At 52.5% G+C, this 20,398-nt stretch overlaps 1 protein-coding gene and 1 pseudogene across 4 annotated transcripts in view; both read left to right on the forward strand.

Moving 5' to 3' along the window:
• Positions 1-19,114, forward strand: part of BCL7A (BAF chromatin remodeling complex subunit BCL7A) — a 30,535-nt gene extending 11,421 nt beyond the window's left edge. The window contains exons 4-7 of one of the 4 annotated variants that reach the window (XM_027124887.1): positions 816-993; positions 5,479-5,646; positions 12,753-12,937; positions 16,217-19,114. In XM_027124887.1, the coding sequence (XP_026980688.1) occupies positions 816-993; positions 5,479-5,646; positions 12,753-12,937; positions 16,217-16,288 (603 nt within the window). In that variant the 3' untranslated portion in view covers positions 16,289-19,114. The remainder of the gene's footprint in view (positions 1-815; positions 994-5,478; positions 5,647-12,752; positions 12,938-16,216) is intronic. The other 3 variants (XM_027124888.1, XM_027124889.1, XM_027124890.1) reach the window with 3 other exon arrangements.
• LOC113630090 (uncharacterized) lies at positions 3,734-3,934 on the forward strand (annotated as a pseudogene).
• Positions 19,115-20,398: the final 1,284 nt, after the last annotated feature.

The raw sequence follows: 20,398 nt of genomic DNA on the forward strand, positions 1-20,398 counted from the left end.
AAACACACGCTCATTTATGCTCTTCCTTTACCACCAGTGGCAGCATCCTGTTCACGTGTTCTGCACCTTTCTTTAATACATCTTGGAGATACTGAAATATTTTAATATGTGAATATTTCTGCGGATCCTTCCATATTAGTACAGGAAGAGCTTGTACTTGGACTCTGTGATTGTCACATCCCACTGCGTTGAATGAATGTACTGTAATGTGTTTAACAAGTCTTTTACCAATGGACACAGTTAGGTTGTTTCCACACAATTCCATTCCATCCGTAAAAAATGGAACCATGTACAAAAACATCCCCTTGACCTTTCCCTCCTCCCCTGGGCTTTCCCTCCTCACCTGGTCCCCAGTGTCGGGCCGGAAGTCAGCTGACTGTCTTTGAGGAAGGCAGTCCCAGGGGCCTGAAGATGGTGGAAATGTGTGAGCTGTCTTTTCCATCCCTTACCTGGCATCCCTGTACTGTACCTGCTTCGGGCAGGGTGACCATGGCCTTTTCCCCAGAGGAAATTCCCGCCAGCCAGCGTGTTTGCATACCTGCGGGGCTGGCCCCAGAAGCAAGGCAGCCTTACCCCCAGCCTCCCAGCGTAGCCCCGGAAGCCTCCCCTCCACAGGGCTCCTTGATTCCAAAGCAGGTGAGGCTCCTCCTGGGACGTGTTCAAATGCGGGCCAGTGGAGCCCTCCAGAGCCCTGGGGGCTCCAGGATGAGTCAGCGGAATAAAATACTCATCTCGCTCCCCAGGGTCTCACTCACGCGTGCACACACACACACACAATTTGATGACTCGGTTTCTGCATCATTTTTCTCCTCCAGAAAAACAAGAACAAGAAAAAGGGCAAAGATGAGAAGTGTGGCTCAGAGGTGACCACCCCGGAGAACAGCTCCTCCCCGGGAATGATGGACATGCACGGTGAGCTCCCCCGCAGCCAGCCAGCCAGCCGGGCCCCTCTCCTGCCCGCAGCACTTGGTTGTGTTTTTGTTTTACCAGCAGGTTTGTTCACATTCCAGTCGAGGGGTAGGAGGGCTGGGCAGGACCGGGAGGCTTCTGTGCCAAGGAGGAGGCTCAGCAGAGGAGAAGAAGCTGCTTTTCCCAGAGCAGCAAAGCCAAGAGTCATAAAATGAGCCAGAGACATTAAATAAGACCTTCTCACCCAGTGACACAAATGTCACAGGACGTGTTCTGTTAGCCCCATGTGCCCAGGAAGTTTTTTGGGGGAATCTTATCTTTTTCCCTCCTGGGCCTGACATATCATATCAATGATTCTTATTTCCTATTTCGCTTGGGCTACTGGGAAGCTCTAACTGGATTTCTGACTTCATGTGAATCAGTCTGGGGCCCTAGGACCTTCCCTTCTACATCGACTGCCTAACTTCCTTTGCTGTCTCGTTTCAAAAGTTGTAACCAGTGTCCCACTGATCAGATCCAGGCTGTTGACATGCTTTAGCCAGTCTGCAGTTGTTTTGATGCTGCTGGTGGGGTTTTTTTTACCTTTTTATCTGAGAGGAAAGGCACAAATCGTCAGTGTGTGGCTCCATGAGATGTTCACAAACTGCACACACCTTTGTCACCAGCCCAAATCAGGACAGAATGTTCCCGGCAATCCCCGTGTTGTCCCCTCCCGGTCATTCCCCAACCCACCATGGAAAACCACTACCTGACTTCTAACCTCAGAGAGTTGAACCAGAAGTTTCTAAAAAATTGAGTTTCTGATATTTATAAATCAGAAAATTTGCATTTCTCCCATCCTTTGAGAAATCAGATCTGCCAGCCCTTGGGCGTGTTCTTCCCCAAGGCCGCAGCCCGCTGCAACAGGAGCAGCTGCCCCTGCGGGGAGAGCGTGGCCTCTCCAGGCCCACCAGGCTCGCCTCCTGTTCCGTCCCCAGCCTGGCCCTGCCGGTCCAGGAGCTCCCAGCACTTGCCTTCCTCTGTCTTGATCCCAGCTTTAGTGTCTTTGTGCTTCTGACCACTCGAGCCTTTTTGCGCAGCAAGGTGATGTTAAATGAATACCCAAGTAGGTCAGGAGGGAGCGCTGGTTGCATCTAGTGTGTAGCCCTCCAGATCCGGGCGTCTTACTCTGGGGGGAGGGAGGCCAGCAGACTTCCCCATTTGCCCAAACTGACTAGTGTGGAAAACAGTCACAAGCTCCAAGGGCAAGGAGTCTTGCTTGTTGCTGAATTGGCTTCAGAGAAGCACAGGGGGGGTGTTCGCTGACAGTTAACGTGTCAAGAAAGTGTCTTACACACACACACGCCAACTGGCCGTATAATTTTAGTCGGGATGCATTTCATTTTCAGAAATAGGTATTTGAGTTGGGACGCACCCTGTCCCTCTGTCACTGGTTAGCATCCCCACTCTCTGGGGACCGAGGAGGCCCCTGGCCTGGCTCAGTTTCAGTTAATTCATAGAATCACAGGTGAGAACCTTTTCGAGCAGAGGGCAGGATCCCACCTGGATTCTAATGTGACTCTCCTAGGATCTACCCATCATGGCGTGATCCTGGGCTAGGTATTGAACACGTAGCCTTGGGGTGGTAATGCCTACTTCCCAAGGTCGTTATGAATATTGAATAAGATAATCCCTTAAAGGCCTTGGCGTTCAGTAGCTAACATTTAAGAGCCGTCGCAGTGTGCCAAGCATCTTGCTCAGCCCGTTTTGGGCATTACCTCATTTAATCCTGGTGATGAGCCACCTTTGTACAGACGGTGAAGCTAAGGCTCGAGGAGGCGAAGTAACTTGCGCAGAGTTAGGAAGTTCATAAAGGCCAGTGCTGGCATCTGCAGTCCTTTTGGAGGAGGCAGAATTCAAGCTCACGGCCACTAGCCCAGAAAAATCTAGAATACTGAGCAACCCAGGTCCCTGACTCAGGAACCATGCTCACCTTCCATTTTAGTACATGTGCAGCCAAGAAAGACCGAGTCCGCCTGCAGGGAGTGAAAGCTCAGGGAAAGCTATGGGCCTGGTTAGAGTTATCTGGAAGGCTACAGGTGGGAGGATGGCCACAGGAGGACATGAAGGGACAGGGCATCTGTCTCCAGGATCCACCTGAGGTCAGCCCAAGCATCAGGGTCACGCCGTTACCAGGTTACCAGGCAAGGCTCAGGGCAGCTGACTTGTTAAACATTAGCACTTACTGTCCTTAATGAGCACGACCTAACGCTGGGACCCAGAGGCTGAGCCTCCGCCTTCCGTGCTTCCAACACACACGGCCATGTATCTTGGCATAGGAAGGAGGCTGAGATTTTCTCAAGAGGTAAATCGAGGGAGTTTATATCTTTTTTTTTTTTAAGTCCCAGAATTCACGAGAGGATGTGTTTGTGTAATGAGCGCCCCAGAGTATACTTAAAATAAGATGCAATTTACCAAGTCAGGGCTGCAGGGCTGCCTGTCGCTTCCTCACCATGTTGAGGTAGAGGAAAGACTCGGGGTTTGGGGCTGGGCAGACCAGCCCGACCCAGGGGCTCTGCTGCTGGGACTCAGTTTCCCCATCTGGGAGGTTGTTGAGATTAAACGAGGTGACTGTAAATGCCCTGGCCTGGTGCCTGGCATGTAGTAGGTGCCCTGGATGTGTCGACGTGCTTCTCGTTTTCTCTCCTCTCCTTCCTTCCCTGTCTGTTTCTTTCTTTCTCTCTCTCTCATTTTTACAAAAATGGCCTTGATCCCAGGTGCACAGCATGGCCCAGGAAAGCAGGGTAACACCACATGGGTATCTGTAGTTTAAAATGATTCTTTGCTCGCTTCTCGGCCTTTCGGCTAAGATCGAGTGTAGTATCTGTTCTTATCAGTTTAATATCTGATACGTCCTCTATCCAAGGACAATATATTGAATGGATTTTTGGAGCAGGCGGTTGGAATAGGAGCTTGCTGTGTGGATGTGTGTCCCCTCCACACATCGACCTGGTATTGCAGTACCCCCAGGAATGGTGCACCCCCTTGGGGAATAACTCAGTATCAAAAGGCAAACTGTGGGGCCTTCCCTGGCGGTCCAGTGGTTAGGACTCAGCACTTTCACTGCTGAGGGCCTGGGTTTGATCCCTGGTCAGAGAACTAAGATCCCACAAGCCTCACGGTGCGGCCAAAAAAATAATAAAATAAAATGACTCTTTGTGCCCAAGAAAGGGTGTCCAGGGCAAGGGGGGGATGTGCCCCAGGATCCCCAGCTTGGCCCCCCAGCTCAACCCCTAATGCCCTTGCCCAGCTAACTTTCTTCCCCTTTTCCTTTTTATTATGAAAAAATGTCATAATAGAGAATAGTAGAGAGAATAGTACGATGAAACCCATGTGCCTACCCACCTAGGTTTTCATAACATTATGCCACATTTGCCTCATCTATTTTTTTGAATGTGTTAAGTTTTTTAATTGAACTACAATTTACAAGTAAAAAAATGCACAGCTCTCGAGTGTAAAATTCAGGGAATTCTGACAATTGTATGCAGCCCATGCTAGAAGATTTTAAAGTACATTTCCCCACATCATGATACTTAAGTCTGTACCTAAACACTTCAGCACGCATCACTGATAAATGACATTTCTATCTACCCACTGTACCATTATCACTCCTAAAAAAATTAATTCCTTACTTTTAAACTCCAGACTGTATTCAGATTCCCCGTTTGTCCCAAAATGTCTCTCAGAGCTGGCACATTCCAAACAGGGTACAGATAAATTCCATACGTCATGCCTAGTTGTGAGGTCTCTTAAATTTCTTTAATCTGTAATACGACAGTAGTCTTCTCTGCTTCTCCTTTTATTTTTTTTTTCTTTAGTTGCGTTGACTTGTTGGAAAGCCTGGGCCGGTTGTCCTGTAGAATATCCACTTTCTGTGGTGAACTTGTTGCCCTTTCTCTGCCTTTTATTTTGTATCAAGTGGAATTGGTCCACAGCTGGATCAGATCTGATGAAACGGTTTGACAATGCTGCCTTGTGGGACCACTTTGGCCTTTGCAGTGCTTCAGAGCCAGGCCCACAAGATGTCTGGTTTCTTCACCCAGAACGAGACCTCACGTGACCCCCAAAGATTTTGTTTTATTTATTTATTTTTGGCCACACTGCGTGGCATGTAGGATCTTAGTTCCCCGACCAGGGATCAAACCCGAACCCATGTTGCCTGCAGTGGGAGCTCGCATTCTTAACCACTGGACTGCCAGGGAAGTCCCCTTTTTTTTTTTTTTTGGCCCAAAGATTTTCAATGTGCCGGGCCACCGTCTGCAGTTGGCTGCCGCTAACACAGGAGTCCCCTCAGTGAGTCGGGGAGAGGGAGCTCAGATGAGCCTCCACCCCGCGCAGGACGTGTGGGGCGGCCCTGGGTGGGCAGCTCAGCGGCCTCAGGAGGAAGACGTGTCTCCTCCCCCAGGAGAGCGTCCTGTAGGGCTGCGGGCAGCAAGGCCGGGGGGACTGAGCCCCCCCCCCCCACGCCTTGAGTCAGCAGCCGCGGCGTTTCATGCTGTGGTTCTGTCCCCCCCACCCCACCCCGTGCAGATGATAACAGCAACCAGAGCTCCATTGCAGACGCCTCCCCCATCAAACAGGAGAACAGCAGCAACTCCAGCCCCGCCCCTGAGCCCACCTCGGCCGCGCCCGGTGACGGCACCGATGCCAAGGCGGATGAGACCCAGGCCGACGGGAAGGAGCTCCCCGGGGCCGAAGGTATGTGCCCTCAGGGGCTGGGCTCAGAGGGGGCCTCTCTCCGGCCAGCCTTCAGCCAGGCAGTTGGAAGGGTCTTTAAGGAGGTCCTGCCAAGTGCCGGCCCCCAGAAGGTGATGGTAGAAGAAAGGTAATGCCTGGAGCTCATATTCTTGAGGGGCAATTAAAAAGAATCATACAATGTAATATTTGGAAAATAAGTGCTTTGGAGAATTATAAAGTAAGAAAGGGCAGTGGGTTAGGGTTGCATTTTAAATAGGATGGTCACGGAAGGCCTCACTGAGAAGCTGACATGAGAGCAAACGAGGCTCAGGTTAGGGGAGGGAGCAAGCCAGGTGGGAGAAGAACATTGGGGGCGGTGCAAAGGCCCTGTGGCAGGAGCGTGCTCAGCGTGGCTGGGGAAGAAGGCATGAGGGTCTCAACAAGCGAGATGAGGTCAGAGAGGAGGCGGGACCTCGAGTGTCGGGGCTCATAGGCCACTTCACAGACCCGGGTCTTTATGCTGAGTGAGACAGGAGCCCTTGGGAGTTTGAATGCCGTGATATGAAGGATCACCTTGGTTGCTGTGATTGAGATCAGGCGATGGGGAGGCCAGGGCGGAGGCAGGGAGACCAGCGAGGGGGCTACTGTAGTTGTCCAGATGGGAGAGGATGGTGGCTGATGAGGTGGTAAGAAGGGGTCTGATTGCGGAGGACGTGTGTATACGTGTACATGTGTATTTATAGCTTGGTTTATTTTGAGGCTTCTGGCTTCTCTCTATTTATTTGTTTAATCCTGAGTCTTCTGTTTATTTGTTTATTTTAATGTTTGTTTATTTGGCTGCACTGGGTCTTTCGTGGCACGTGGGATCTAGTTCCTCAACCAGGGATCGAACCCGGGACCCGTACGTTGGGAGCGCAGAGTCTTAGCCACTGGACCACTGGGGAAGTCCCTCTGGATTCTCTTTAAGTGAAAAATTTTCCAGTATACAGAAAAATTGAACGAATAGTATAATACTCTCCTGTATACCCACCAGCCAAACTCGTCAGTTGTTACTGTTTAATGTTTTGGGGGTTTTGGTTTTTGTTGGAGGGGGGTTGTGGTTTGGTTTGGTTTTTTGTGTTTTTTTGTGTTTTTTTGCTTTGCTTAAAAGTATTTTTTTCTGAGGCCATTTGACATTGAGTTGTAGACCTTATGACGTTTTGTCTCTAAACACTTCAGCATGCATCTTTTAAAAATAAGGACATTCTCTTAGGTAGTCACGATGACCATTATTGCACCTAAGAAATTGAACAGTAGGCCCTGATTGTCTAATATCGAGGTGTGTTTCGGGGGCAGAGGTGAGAGTGTGTTCGATGGGCGGTGTGTGGGCTGTGAGAGAGGGGACTGGAGAGTGACTCTCGGCACCTGGAGGGACGGCCTTGCCCCCACCTGTGATGGGAGAGGTGGAAGGGCTGGGCCAGTGGGGTGTGGAGCGTGGAGGGGCAGGGCCAGGGCCATCTGGAGTGCCTGCAGATGCCCGAGTGCAGAGTTGGGGGTTCCAGGGAGAGGTCCGGGCTGATATGCTCTTACCTGGTGGGGCAAGGCAGCTGGCCTGGAGTCCGGGCTTCCAGATGCTTGGGGAGGGCGTGCATCTCCTTGGGAGAAGGACGTCCTGTGTTGCGGAGTTCATTCACATCCCCTTCCGTTCTGTTCCACACACTTCACCCACGTCAGCCCCATGCAAAACTCCATGCCAGTCCTGGGTGACAGTCAGCTGAGTCCCACTCGTGACTCCCAAGAACTCATGGGCAAGACAAGCACTGAAGCTGAGAATTACAGTCTACAGAGGTCGCAGACAGACTAGATCGAGCATGTGGTGTGCGGGTGTGACCATGGAGCCCAGTGGTGTTTTTATTTTTAATTGGAACTCGATGCCGAAATTTTTTTTTTATTGGAGTAAAATTGCTTTACAATGTTGTGTTAGTTTCTGCTGTACAGTGAAGTGAGTCAGCTATATGTATACCTGTATCCCCTCCTTGGACCTCCTTCCCCCCCATCTAGGTCATCACAGAGCACTGAGCTGAGCTCCCTGTGCTTTACAGCAGGTTGTCGATGCCGAAATCGAAAAGTTGAGCGATTTCACTTAAAATAAGATCGATTTCCAGCCTCTCTTGAAAAGTGGGAAGATCTGGCAATACTGGACCTGCACTTCCATTGAGCAGCAACCAACTAGAGCAGAGATGTGTCTGCCTCTCCAGAGAGGGCCAAGAGGACCTCCATTCACCAGTTACCACACTCCCCACCACACCCTATTGTCTCCCTGACGCTGAGGCCAAAGGCAGTTGCCATGTATTACACCGTGAGATCACTGTTGTTTTCTGTTTTTGTTTGTTTGTTTTTTTGGCTATGTGGCTTGTGGGATCTTAGTTCCCCGGCCAGGGATTGAACCCGGGCACTTGGCAGAGAAAGCGCAGAGTCCTAACCACTGGACCGCCAGGGAATTCCCTGTTTTTCTCATTGTTGATTTAAAAGGAAAGTTAATATGTTTCTTGAACCTTTTTCTCTAGTAGGAGTGGAAAAGTAAAAGGCTGAGAGGCTGGGGGAATGCACATTTCTTTGAGGAAGAAGAGAATATTCCTTTAGATTTTCTTTAGAAAGCTTATTTGTGTCGGAATTAAATATTTGTCTCATTCATGGCACTGCCTGGCCCCTAAGGGGGCTTTTGAGCTCACAGTGAGATGCAGTAAGGAAAGGGAGCCTGGAAGGCTTCCCAGAGGAGGTGCTGTCTGACTTAGTCTTAAAGGATGAGCAGAGATAGGAGGGAACTGAGCAACCCAGGCAGAAGGGACTGCAGGGCAGTGCCTGGGGACCTGCGGGGGAAGATGCCCATGTGCCAGGAGCACCTCTGTGAAGGGGGTGCAGGTAACCCTACACAGGGGAAACAACCATGAATTAGGATGCAGATTGAAGTGCGCCCCCAGCTCTCCAGGGTCGTCCCCTTCCTCAGGGCGGACCACTGCTGAGTCTGTTTTGTAGCCTTCCAGAGACAGTCTGCACCTAGAAGCATCTGTATAAGATGATAACCTTTCTCTTTAGAACGCTTTCGCTTAGCCATCACCATGGAGATAATTCCACGTTAGGACACACGGGTTTGTCTTATTTTCTTTACCAGCCTATCATTGAATGACGTGAATGTGCCATGATTTATTTAAATAGTCCCCGCGTTGGTGGTCATTTGGGTTGTTTCTGTCTTTTTCCTACACCGACAGTGCTGGAGGGAGTCTTGTGTGCACGCCTCTTTGCTTCTTTGCTCAGGTGTGAGTGGGTGTGCAGGACGCGGCCCTGGAAGGGGGCTGTGGAGACGAAGGGCACGCCCTCTGTAGGCCCTGCGGGGTCTTCCTCCAGCGAGCCGGTGGGCGGAACGGCAGAGCAGGGCCTTTCAGCCTGGGCACTGTGGGCATGTGAGGCCGGATGAGTCTTTGCTGTGGGGAGTCCTGTGCGTGGCGGGGTATTAAGAAGCACCCCTGTCACTAGATGCCAGTGGCATGCCCCACCCCCAGTCGTGACACCAAAAATGTTTCTAGATGGGGCCAAATGTCCCCTGGGGGAGCAGGGGACAGAATCGTCCCCAGTTGAGAACTCTGTCCCAGGGACTTTGGCGCCGCCTTCTCCCGTGTACAGCACGTGGGCATCCCCTCTCGTTCCCATGGGGCCCCCTCGCCCAGGCCTGGCGGGGGGAGGTGCTGGGACGGGGCCGTGGACACAGGACAGCTCGTCACATCTGAGCCGACCCTTGCTGGCCGAGTGGCCTCAGGCCAGCGGCATCACCTGCGTGCCTTCCTGCTTCTTTGTTCATAAGATGAGACCAATAAAAGTTGCCTCTCCTCAGGAGGCTGGAAAGGAGGCGGGGCTCGCGGGGGTGGGGCAGCGGGAGGGCGGAGCGATCCTGGGGGAGGTGGGGGCGGGGCCTGCGGGGCCCGGTGCGGACCACTCCTGGCTTCTTGCTTGCTGGGTTTGTTTGTTTGCTTGTTTGTTTTTGCATTGGGAGTCTTAACCACTGGACCGCCAGGAAGTCCCAGTGGCTTCTTACTTTCTGGCCACAGCCTCGTTTCTCCCATGTTTGGGGTGTGCGGCTGCTTTGCCCTAAAGGGTCCAGTAGAGCTCGGCAGCGGGATTACGTCTGGGGTCGGTGCTTCCATAACCTCTCCCTACCATCCACAACCCCACGCCCCATCACAGGTCCAGGTGGGAGCCACACCGGGGTCCCTCCTGGCCGGGCCAGGCCTCTGGGCCGGCACAGTTGCCCAGCTTTGACCAGGCGGGACCGCGCTGGCGGCCAGGCCTGCCTGCCCACAGCCCGGGGCTGCGGAGCTCCTGCGGGAAGGACAAGAGGCGGACCCTCGGGCCTTCCCAGGTTGCGGCCTACTGCCTGCGGGACAGGGCGGGTTGGTCGCCAGCTGTTGACCTTGCTTTGAACTTGTTTACTGCTGAGTGAGTTCAGGGAATGACATAATGTCCAAACTCCCTGGACTAAATTTAGGCCCTCGGAAAATAATTTCCCCTGAGCTGGTTCCAGTGCTGTTGGGTTAAGAGAATCAGGCCGCTGCAGCGAGGCCTGGAACGCTCCGCCAGCTCTAAGGCCAGTTCCCACTGCGCTCTTGGGCCGGTCAAGGGATTAGTGTGACTTTCTGGGTGACCGGCCACCTTCATGATTTCTAAGCCTGCGACGGGGCCCTTACCTTCCTCTCCACTCTGCAAAGCCCACCGGGTAGGGCAGAAAAGGATCTGTAGTCACAGAGAAGGAGGACGATAACAGCTGCAAAGGTTTGTTAAAGCAAACATATATTATGAACTAGAATATAAGATTAACATGGATATTTTCTTTTTTTTAAATTGAGATGAAATTCCCGTAGCATAAAAGGAAGCATTTTAAAGGGAGCAGTTCAGTACCATTTAGCACATTCATAATGTTGTGCAGTCATCACCTCTGTCTAGTTCCAAACTGTTCTCATCACTCTAAAAGGAAACCCTGTACCTTTTGGCTGTCACTCCCCATTCCCCCCAGTCCCTAGCAACCACCAGCCTGGTTTCTGTCTCTGTGGACAGAGACAGAAACATTATCTGGACATTTCATATATATAAAGAGAGTCATGGAATATGTGATTTTTGGCGGACTTCTTTCAGTCAGCATCATGTTTTCAAGGTTCGTCCACATTGTAGCCTGTGTCAGTGCTTCGTTCCTTTTTATGGCTGAATAATATTCCATTGTGTGGATGGACCACATTTTGTTTATCCGTTCATCCGTTAATTGACATTTGGGCTGTTTCCACCTTTTGGCCGTCGTGAATAGTGTCGCTGTATTTGTGTACAGGTGTCAGTTTGAGGACCTGTTTTCAGTTCTTGTGGGTCTATCCTACAAATGGAATTGCTGAGTCGTACAGGAATTCTATTTTTAAATTTTTGAGGAACTGCTGTTACATGGATTTTAAAGGTAAAACTAAAAATATCAAAGATATGGCAGGTTTATGGGGAGTTTGTTTCTCTGCCCTAGATAATCCCTCATTTACTCCCACCTGGGATTATTTTGCTGCTTGGATACTTCTGTCTTTCCATTTAATCCTCACAGCGGCTCAACGGGGCGGCTACTGTCAACCTTGACTTGACGGAGGGTGAGGGATCTGAGACCCAGGAACAAGGGGCAGAGGCAGTATTAGAACCCAGGCCGGTTTCTAGACCCTGTGTCCCCCTCCCCAGACACCAGCTTGTAGGTGTAGCCCAGGGGCCTCAGTGAGGTGGACCCCTGACCCTCCCCGTGGTGGCAGGAGAACCCAGCTCAGACCCTGGCGGGGTGTCGGGTTTCCTGGCACTGCCCTGAGCGATCAGGACTGCTGGTTTAGGGGAAGTGAGAGCGTGTGTTAACCGAAGCTCCCCTGGGCTCCCCTGGGATGGATGGGCTGAGGGTCAGCCTCCTTGGGAGGAGGGCTGCAGCTCCTTCCCGCCCTGTCCCCAGCCCTGGAGTGCTGCCTGCTTTCCCCCATTTCCCCATGTTGCTTGCCTGCTTTAGAACTTAAGCCTGGAATTTTTTTTCCCCTTTGTTATGCCTCTGCCTCAGAAACCCCAGAAAGTGAGGCGTTCTTGAGTATTTTAGTGCACTCTTTACACATTAGGGTGACATATGTTGTTGGTGTCTCGAATGCAAGCAGAGCTGAGCCCTGGGCGTGATGTGGCTGCTCCCTCCCTGCGCTCTGTGCCCAAAATAAGCTTCAGGTACGACCGCTGTTCCCCCTTCTTCCAAAGCCGCGTCACCTCACACAACCCGCTAAGGCCTGCACCTTCCTTCTGCTGAAGGAACATGGTGGGGGGAGCAGGGAGACCGATGCATGAGAAACAGCTCAAATGACTGGCAAAACGTGACTCATTAAATAAGCGATTGCTTGATAGAATGCTGTGTGGCCATCTTGGAGGCTCTTGTATTTACAGAGTTTTTGAGGACATGTATTTTGGAGAAAGTCTTCCAAAATACTATGAGATCCCTAGTTGGGGAGAGTGTAGAACTGTATGCATGTAGGGAGAAAACATCTGGAAAGATGGATCTTCTAAATCCTCTAAAATGTTAGTGGCGTGGTAGCTGTGGATGGCAAGATAGTTGGTGATTTAATTTTTTTCTGTATTTTCTGTTTCTTGCAATGACAATCAGAAAAATATCCATATTATTAAGAGAAATGTTTACAAAGGGGCAAGTTACCTCTGTGGATTCCCCAGCTGGAGAAGGCAGGCTCCCTAAAGGAAGAGGGAGGAGTCAGCAGCCATGATGGTTGGAGCGTGCTGTGTCCACCAGAGGGCGCCAGGTGCACGCAGCACAAAGCATCCTGTAGCATCCTTTAGGTGGCCTCTCAGGGCACTTGGTAGGTAATAGGTGTGCAAGGGGAAGGGTCAGAGGCCGCAGGGCTAGAGTGGGGCCTGGCTGCTTAAAATGAGATCCCTAAGAATAAGCAAGGCACTTTCCAAGCCCCCCAGCCTCCTTGCCGTCCTGACAGACCGCCTGGCCACAAAACTACCCAATTCCAGGTATTTTTAGTAGTTGGTCCATCTGGCTCCGCATCTCCCGTGTCTGAAAACAGCTTCTGTCGTCTTGCTTTTTCCCTCAGATGCTTCTGACGAGCAGAATTCACAGTCTTCAATGGAAAACTCGATGAACAGTTCAGAGCAAGTAGAACGGCAGCCATCTGGAGATGTGGGTCTGGCCGCAGAGACATCCACAATCTCTCAGGTACCTCGGTCGAGGTCTCAGAGGGGCAGCCAGATCGGCCAGGAGCCCGCTGGGGTGTCGGGGGTACGTCAAAAGGCGTTTTGCTGTTCTGTTGCGTTGTTTGCTCTTTGGACGATTGGAACTGTCTGGTACTCATTGAGCAGGATGTGTGAGCTTCCTTCTGTGTCGGAGCTGGTCACTGGGGCCCATGGAGAACGAGGAGACACACGGGTCTGGCCCTTGGGGTGGGTCCTTTATCCCAGCCTCAGCCTCACCGCTTTGTTTATTCGGGTCCACAAAAGCACTGCCCGGTCTCAGTGACCCAAAGTCAACTTCCCTTAGAGCTGGGAAGATAAGACTTCAAAATCCTAAACGCCCGATGAATCATCCTTTGGAATTTCGCGGCCGACAACACTCCCCCTGCTCGGACCCCTTTCTGGGTCATCGCTGTTTGCCACAATCTGGTCTGAATCAGACAGTGCAGACTCAGGTGGCTTTGTGGACAGGAGGAAATGTCCCGGGTTCGAATCCCAGATTCTTCACTTGGCACACATGAGCCTCAGTATCTCCAGCTGCTAAAATGGGATCACGGAACTGTCTTGGGGCCAGGGTGCGGGCGAGAGGAGAGAATGTGGCTAACACACTTAACACAGAGCTGCGCGCACGAGATGCACCCGTGTTGCCTCGGCCTCCATGGTGATTTTTTTACCATCAGCCCTCTGTGCTTATCTAAGAGGTCTGAGGACTCAGGTATCAAAACTTCAACTAATAAGACTGTTTCCACTTTGCTGAGTATTTTCATACCTGGGGAGAAATTGACAAGTAGCAGAAAGAAGTCTATACTTCTGTCTGTCTGTACTCTGGGGAGCCTTCAAGCAGGCCTTCCGCAAAGGAAAGTGCCTCTCAGATTTTCACATCGCCAACCCTTGGATCTGCAGCCCCCGTTAAGCCCATAGAACACCCTTCCAAAGGCCCAAAGACCCAGAGGTGGTGTCGATGAAAGATGTCTTTGCAGTGGCAGAAAATCGGCCACAACCTAAGTGTATTGGAAGGATTCAATAAATCTGGGGTCATGGATAAAACAGCCTGCTATGCAGCTGTTAAAAAGAGTGTGTTGACCCAGGTACAGATAGAGAACAAAGAAATATTCTCACAATGTGAAGTGAAAAACACAAGGCAGAGCCTCGAGCATAGCACGAGCCCATTTGATTAAAACTACGATACAAGTCGAAGCCTCATGTAGATAGATCTGGTAAAACCAAGAAGCAGCTGGGGTCTCCCGGCCTCTTGAACTCAGTGGAGGAAGGATAGCTTGAAACCTTGATCCACACCCTGGGGGCACGTAACGCTCTCCACTGACATCTGAAAAGTCCAGGGGTCTTGCATTCTAACACGCCTCCCCCACTCCCATTTCCGGGGACCCAGACCTGAAATGGGATCTCTTCTGCCGTTTTCATGCTCACATAGACATGCCACCTGTCTCCAGAGCTGCGAGGTTTGTGAGCAAGGCGACGGGTGCGCCGCCCTAAGGCAAACAGCTTGGCATTGGCGTGCAGCCATTCCTGCTGAAAAAAGAACAAAGCCTCCCCGTCCCCTTTCTCAGCCCCTCCCTCCTGCCCTCTCCCTTACGCAGGACAGTTGTCTTGTCTCCAGAGTCCACTCCCAAACTCACATACTGTCCCCCACCGCGCCCCCCATGCAAGTGCTCTGCAGACACTTCACCCGAACGGGATCCACCTTCCCCGGAAGGCACGAGCTTTTAGCACTTTCATAAGGAAAAGGGAGGGGTGCCTCCCTGCCGTACCTGCTCTCAGGGTTTTCCTCAAGAAACTCATACACATCCTACATCAAGGCCCAGGGCTCTCTGTTTCACATTTATTGGGTACCCACTGTGTGTCGGGCAGTAAGCTGGGTACGAGGTAGCCCGGGTGAGCCAGCAGACATGGTCCCCCAGCCCTCGCGGGGCTCACGATGGGGTTGGCGGGTGTGGGGGGGGCGAGACACAGCTGGGAGACAGCAGACACAGGTGGGCCACGGTTCATGCCGCAGGAGGACGGGAGTGGGTCAGTGAGGAGATGCTTAATAGGAGCAGAGTGCCCTCCTGGATGGCGTAAGCGGGGGGCAGTGGAGGGCTGAGAAGTTAGGGAGGCGAGGGCAGGCTTTCTAGGCAGAGGGGACCGAGGGTGCACAGGCCCGGAGACAGGAGCCGTCCTGAGGAGCGGAAGGGGAGGCTGGACGAGGAGGGCGGGACGGAGGGGAGAGTGGGAGGCCGCCTCTGCCTGGCGAGGAGCTGGGCTTCTGTTCTGAGGCCAGTGGGACAGCAGTCTATGTAGAATCCCTACTTTGAGAAGCTCTCTTGGGCTCTGCTCAAGGCCGGGTAGGGCGGCCGTGGAGCGGCTGCTGCACCAGCCAGATGAGGGTTGGAGGCTCATGTGTGGACAGGGTGGCAGGCAGAGGGCAGAGGGGGTGGACCAAGGGTCTCTGGAGTTGGAGTTGGGCATGCGGGCATGGAGAGGAGGGAGGGCTCCAGGGTCCACTGTATCCCAGGCAGACAGTGGTGCTGTCGCCAGCTGTGGGAGCACCGGTTAGGACGGGCAAAGTCAGGAGCTGGATTCGGGTGGTGGGTCAGGTTGGAGCTGCCTGGGATGGTGGCGTGAGAAGGTCGAGGGAGAGGCAGACGAGTGAGCGTTGAACTTTTTTTTTTTTTTTGCGGTACACGGGCCTCTCACTGTTGTGGCCTCTCCCGTTGCGGAGCACAGGCTCCGGACGCGCAGGCTCAGCGGCCATGGCTCACGGGCCCAGCCGCTCCGTGGCATGTGGGATCCTCCGGGACCGGGGCATGAACCCACGTCCCCTGCATCGGCAGGCGGACTCTCAACCACTGCGCCACCAGGGAAGCCCTGAACTTTCTGTTTTTTGAGTCCCGGGACTTCTTGGGAATTTGGTGGCAACGATGGACCCTTCCCCCAGAATAACAGACTTGTGTACATTCCACAGTGCTGAGTGTCTGCCCCGGGCCGGGCACCTGTGCTGAGCCCTGGATGAGCAGTTGTTAACACGGCCAGATTGGTCTAGCCTTCGAGCTTGCAGAGGTAAACCTGAAACTGCGGATATAATTACCCTGCAGCTAATGAGAGATTGGAAGACATGAGTGACATGGGCTTGGTGGACACAGGAGCAGCTTGGGTGTGAGGCTCCCCGTGGGTCCACGAACCTTTTTAAGTCCACGAAAGGGTCACAGGGTCAGAACCACGGACACCCGCCCTTGGGTCCTTCCTGGGCTGATCTGCAACCTCCCGGCTGACCTGAGTCGCTTTCCTGGGGTCTCAACCTGTGTTTCTCTTTTCTTCTTCTGCCCGCAAGGACCTGGAAGGAGTGCCACCCTCCAAAAAGATGAAACTGGAGGCGTCGCAACAAAACTCCGAGGAGATGTAGACACCGAGATCAGTCCTCTGATCCACTTCTCACGGGAGATGCATCAGCAGGCCTAATTCTAGAACAACCTCACCCGAGCGGATCCCTGTTGGGTGCGAAGGGAACTACTAACTTTTCAAGTTTACCAAGTGCAAATCCAAGAAAACCTAGAATGGCGTAACTTCTCAGACACTGAAGAACTTCTTGCTGTGAAGCAAAACACTCGAATCTTGAAGTGACTGTCCTGGGGAAGGCGGGGTCGACAGCTCAGGAGCATCTGCACACTGTCTCTGAAGCCAAGATTACATTTGTGTTGCTGCTGTATTTTTTTTTTTTTTTCCATTTCTCTATTTAAGGATGTAAGCTATCTGAGGGTGGTACCGATCAGGAATTCGCTTTTTCATCGGGGCTTTTCACTGTTCAACTGATTCCTTCCACTTTCTTTTTTTGTGCCTTGTGCCCTTGAGGTGACCTCTGGCATGTTTTCCTGGTTGTTTTGCATCTCCCCTTGCAAGTGCCCTCTTGGTTCAGTTCAGGCAGCCATTGCCCCGGTCCTCACATCTCTCCCCTCCCTGCCCCAGGACTTCAGCTGGAGCGGACCAGGCAGGGACAAGGAGAGCCCGAGGCTGCAGAAGAGCAGGACCTCCCCGGCAGCCTGACTTCCCGGTCCAGGGGGCTGAGGGACACACCCTGAGCCCCAGTGGGGGACAGCACCAGCCTCCAGGGTCCGAGGAGTCTCCGATGTCTGGGCACCGTCCCTAAGGGCTTCCGCAGAGCCCTTCGATTGTCCTGGCACCTCCCCCTCTGCTGCCACCACACCGCGTCCTCCCGCACCTCCGAGGACGGACTGGCTTCTGCCGCTGACTGCAGGGGTGTCTCCTTAAGACGATAAAGGGGTGGAGGAGGCTGGGAGCAGACGGGAGGAATAGCTGGTGCTGAACTTTCTCTCATAGGACGTTGCTTGGATTTCAAATCCACAGTCACCTGCTGCCCTCTGCTCGCCGCCCTCCCCCCCAGCTCCACCCGTCCCCACCTGCAGAGGAGGCGAGGTTGCAGTCGGCCAAAATCCAAAATCCGCTTGCTTCTACATACCGTTCCGACTCCCAGAGCCAACAGTTGGATCGTGTCTCATTCCCGGATGCGCCGACGCTCCCAGACGCTGCCACGGGGGAGCGGGCCTTGAGGGTTGGACCTCGAAGGCCAGAAACGAGGCACGGAGGACCTGGAGAGCTTTGCGCTCCTCCAGAAAGGGGCAGCCGGGTCCCTCCCCCGCCTCCATCCCCTGCCTGCACTGGGACAGCTTCATCTCACTAAAATGGAGATGCCCCCCCCCCCCTTGGACAAACTGCCTAATTGTTGGGTTCTGAGGCCTGGTGTGCTCTTAATTCCTACACGGACTCCTCAGACCTTAACCCTTTCCCTGAGCTTTCTTTACTGCACTGGAGTTCCAACTCCCTTTGAGTTGTATGGCGGGGAGGGAGGGTTCGGGGGTTTGTTGGTGGTTTTATTCTTTTTTTCTGTTTGTTTGTTTGTTTTTGTTTTGGCTAATTGGTGCATATTCAGGTACCACCTTGTTCCCATGTGGATTTCTCTCCTGACCACCGTGGAGAGCGTCTGCCAGATTCCATTTCTAAGAGTGTCTGAGGGTGAGGCTCTTGTTTGTTTTTTAAGGGAGCCAATCTATTTCCTGCACTTCAAGAAGAATCAAAATGTTCCTGAATTTCAAATACCTCATGCAAAAATGTCTCCTGAAACAAGGGAAGAAAAAAAAAAAAAAACGAACTTTGAAAATCTTAATGTTGAAGTTAGCGATGCCGAAAGGTTTCTGTCTTAAAAAAAAAAAAATCCTTATCAATTTTGCCCCTCAGGCAGGCAGTTCTGCGGAGAACTGTGTCCTGCGTTACCTCTCAGCATATCTCAAGGCGGCTTTACCTCCAGACCCTATAGAGTTAGAGTTAACTTTTTCCTTTGCAGCAAAACTCCATTTGGATGAAAGATGAATTCGGATATTTATTTCCTCTTCTTTTTTGGGAAACGAGAGGTTACAAGCAAGACAGCTGAAGGAGAATCACACACGCATCCGTGGAAACAGCAGGGTCCTCTCGACAGGCAAGGGGAGTGGACACGGTTAAGGATGAACGAAGAGGACACCCAGGATACGAGGCTGTCATTAGTTTTTCTCTGAAGTGCCTGAAGGTAGGAATGGGCCGGGGGTTGGGACCGACGGGGCCCCTCCACGGCCATGCCAGGCAGAGCGCCAGCGGCCCTGCACTCCATCCACGCCGGCCGGGAAGGCCTTCCACGCGGGATGATGAGACTGCAAAAATCCAGACGTGCTTCCTTCCCCGACGCGGCTCGCTCCTCAGCCGCCGTTCCCCACCCCTCGCCCCCAGTCCCACCACAGAATCTAAGACCTTTCAGCCGGCGAGCCAGAGGCGGGGGTCCTAAGCGAATGCCTTCCGCGGACACCAGGCCCCGCGGCCTAAAGGGCTCCCGGGGCAAACTTACTCCCCGAAAAACTTGAAGTTGGGGATGCTGCAGCTACACATTCCACAAAGTGCTGGCACTTAGCCCCATAACCTGAAGGCGGTAGACCGACTCAGAGGGTGGTGACCTCCCATTACCAACGATGTCATGGTTTGGAATGTTCATTATGAGCCAAGGACCTGCTTAGAGGTATAAAGACCTTTTTTCACTGTTACCTAATTTTTTTTCCTTAAGATTTTTTTTTTTTGGTGTGTTGTACAGCAGTATAATTTTTCACTTATTTATTCCATCAGTAGATATGGTTTGTACAATGTACAATGGTTCCATTTCAGAAAATAAAAACTCAAATCATGAACACGATGCGATTTTTGTAGCATCATGATACAGAGTAAATAAAATCCAGTGGATGATGAGAAGGTCCCCCACCGGCTGGCGTCTCCTGCACGGCCACGTGGCCCTGACTTTGTACACGACTTGCACGCAGGCACTGTGGCCTCCGCCTCCTGTGGTCTGTCGTGATAGCTGCCATCATTAAGCACCAGCTGGATGCTGTGGGCGGGTGTTGTTTGCCATCTTATGCAGACAGCCTCTTGCCGAGTCAGCGCCCCGGTGTAAATTACAGCCACGCTTGGCCCCCCAGCCTGGATCCTGGCCCAGGACACAAGTTTGCTGCGTCCCTGACTTTGGGAGGCTCTGGCCCATGGCAGGGACTCTGAGGTGTCAGTTCACAAGCAGCTTTGTCTTGACTTGTCTTAACTCGTGGTCAGGCTGGAGGCAGAGCTGCCCCAGGGCCCTTCTCCCGCACCCCACCGCCCACCCCCAGCAACTCAGGCCCTTTCTCCCACTCAGCTCAGACTCCCTCCCCCAGTGGACTTTTTCCTTTCTTCTCTGTGCAGTCTCTCCTCTTCCAACTCTCGCACCTGAAACCGGGCCCTGGGGGTGGGACGATTGTTCTAGTGGAGGCCTGTGCTAAGTCACCCATGTTGACCGTTGACCGACCTGCAGGCAAGTGTTCTCTCCTTTTTGTTTTGTCTGACTCTCTTCCCCACCCCATTCCTTTTTAACATGTTCCAGTGTTTTTACCGGGATTGGTTGCTCAGCAAAATAAACTGATACAGAAAGTTCAGCCTGACAAAACACAAATTATAGGGGCCTTGTTTGCTTAACAACAAAGAAAAGTGCCTTAGCGGGCACACTTTTACTCTCTCCGGTGCTCCTGTGCTCTGTTCCCTGGGTCTCGGTCTCTGGATGAAGGTCCCTTCCTTCCAGACTTGTCTCTCTGGATCTCCCCCCTTCGCTCTGCCACTCTTGTCTCTACCCCCGTGGGTCTCTGTCTCAGGCATTCTGCTTTACCTTCTCTGTCTCAGCTCCCTGTCTGTCTCTGTGGAGGTGTCTGACTTCTCATCTCCCTCAAGGAGCGGTTGTGCCCAAGGGCGGGAAATTTAGGCTTTACAGGCCTTCGTTGAGCGCCATCTGTGTATTGGGCCCTGGGCAGCAGTGCCTCAAACTTGACCCTTTCTCTCTAGGCAGTTAAGCTGGTGCATTAGGATGCCCAGCACAGTTTGGAATTGGGGGGGAGGTGCATTTTGATGGCAGGGATCAGGGAGGCTCCTGGGATGGTGAGGAAATCCAGGCATGGAGCTA

The sequence above is a fragment of the Aethalodelphis obliquidens genome, unplaced genomic scaffold, assembly GCF_003676395.1.
Source record: "Aethalodelphis obliquidens isolate GAN/ISIS:26980383/991018 unplaced genomic scaffold, ASM367639v1 scaffold28, whole genome shotgun sequence".
NCBI classification, from domain to species: Eukaryota; Metazoa; Chordata; class Mammalia; order Artiodactyla; family Delphinidae; genus Aethalodelphis; species Aethalodelphis obliquidens.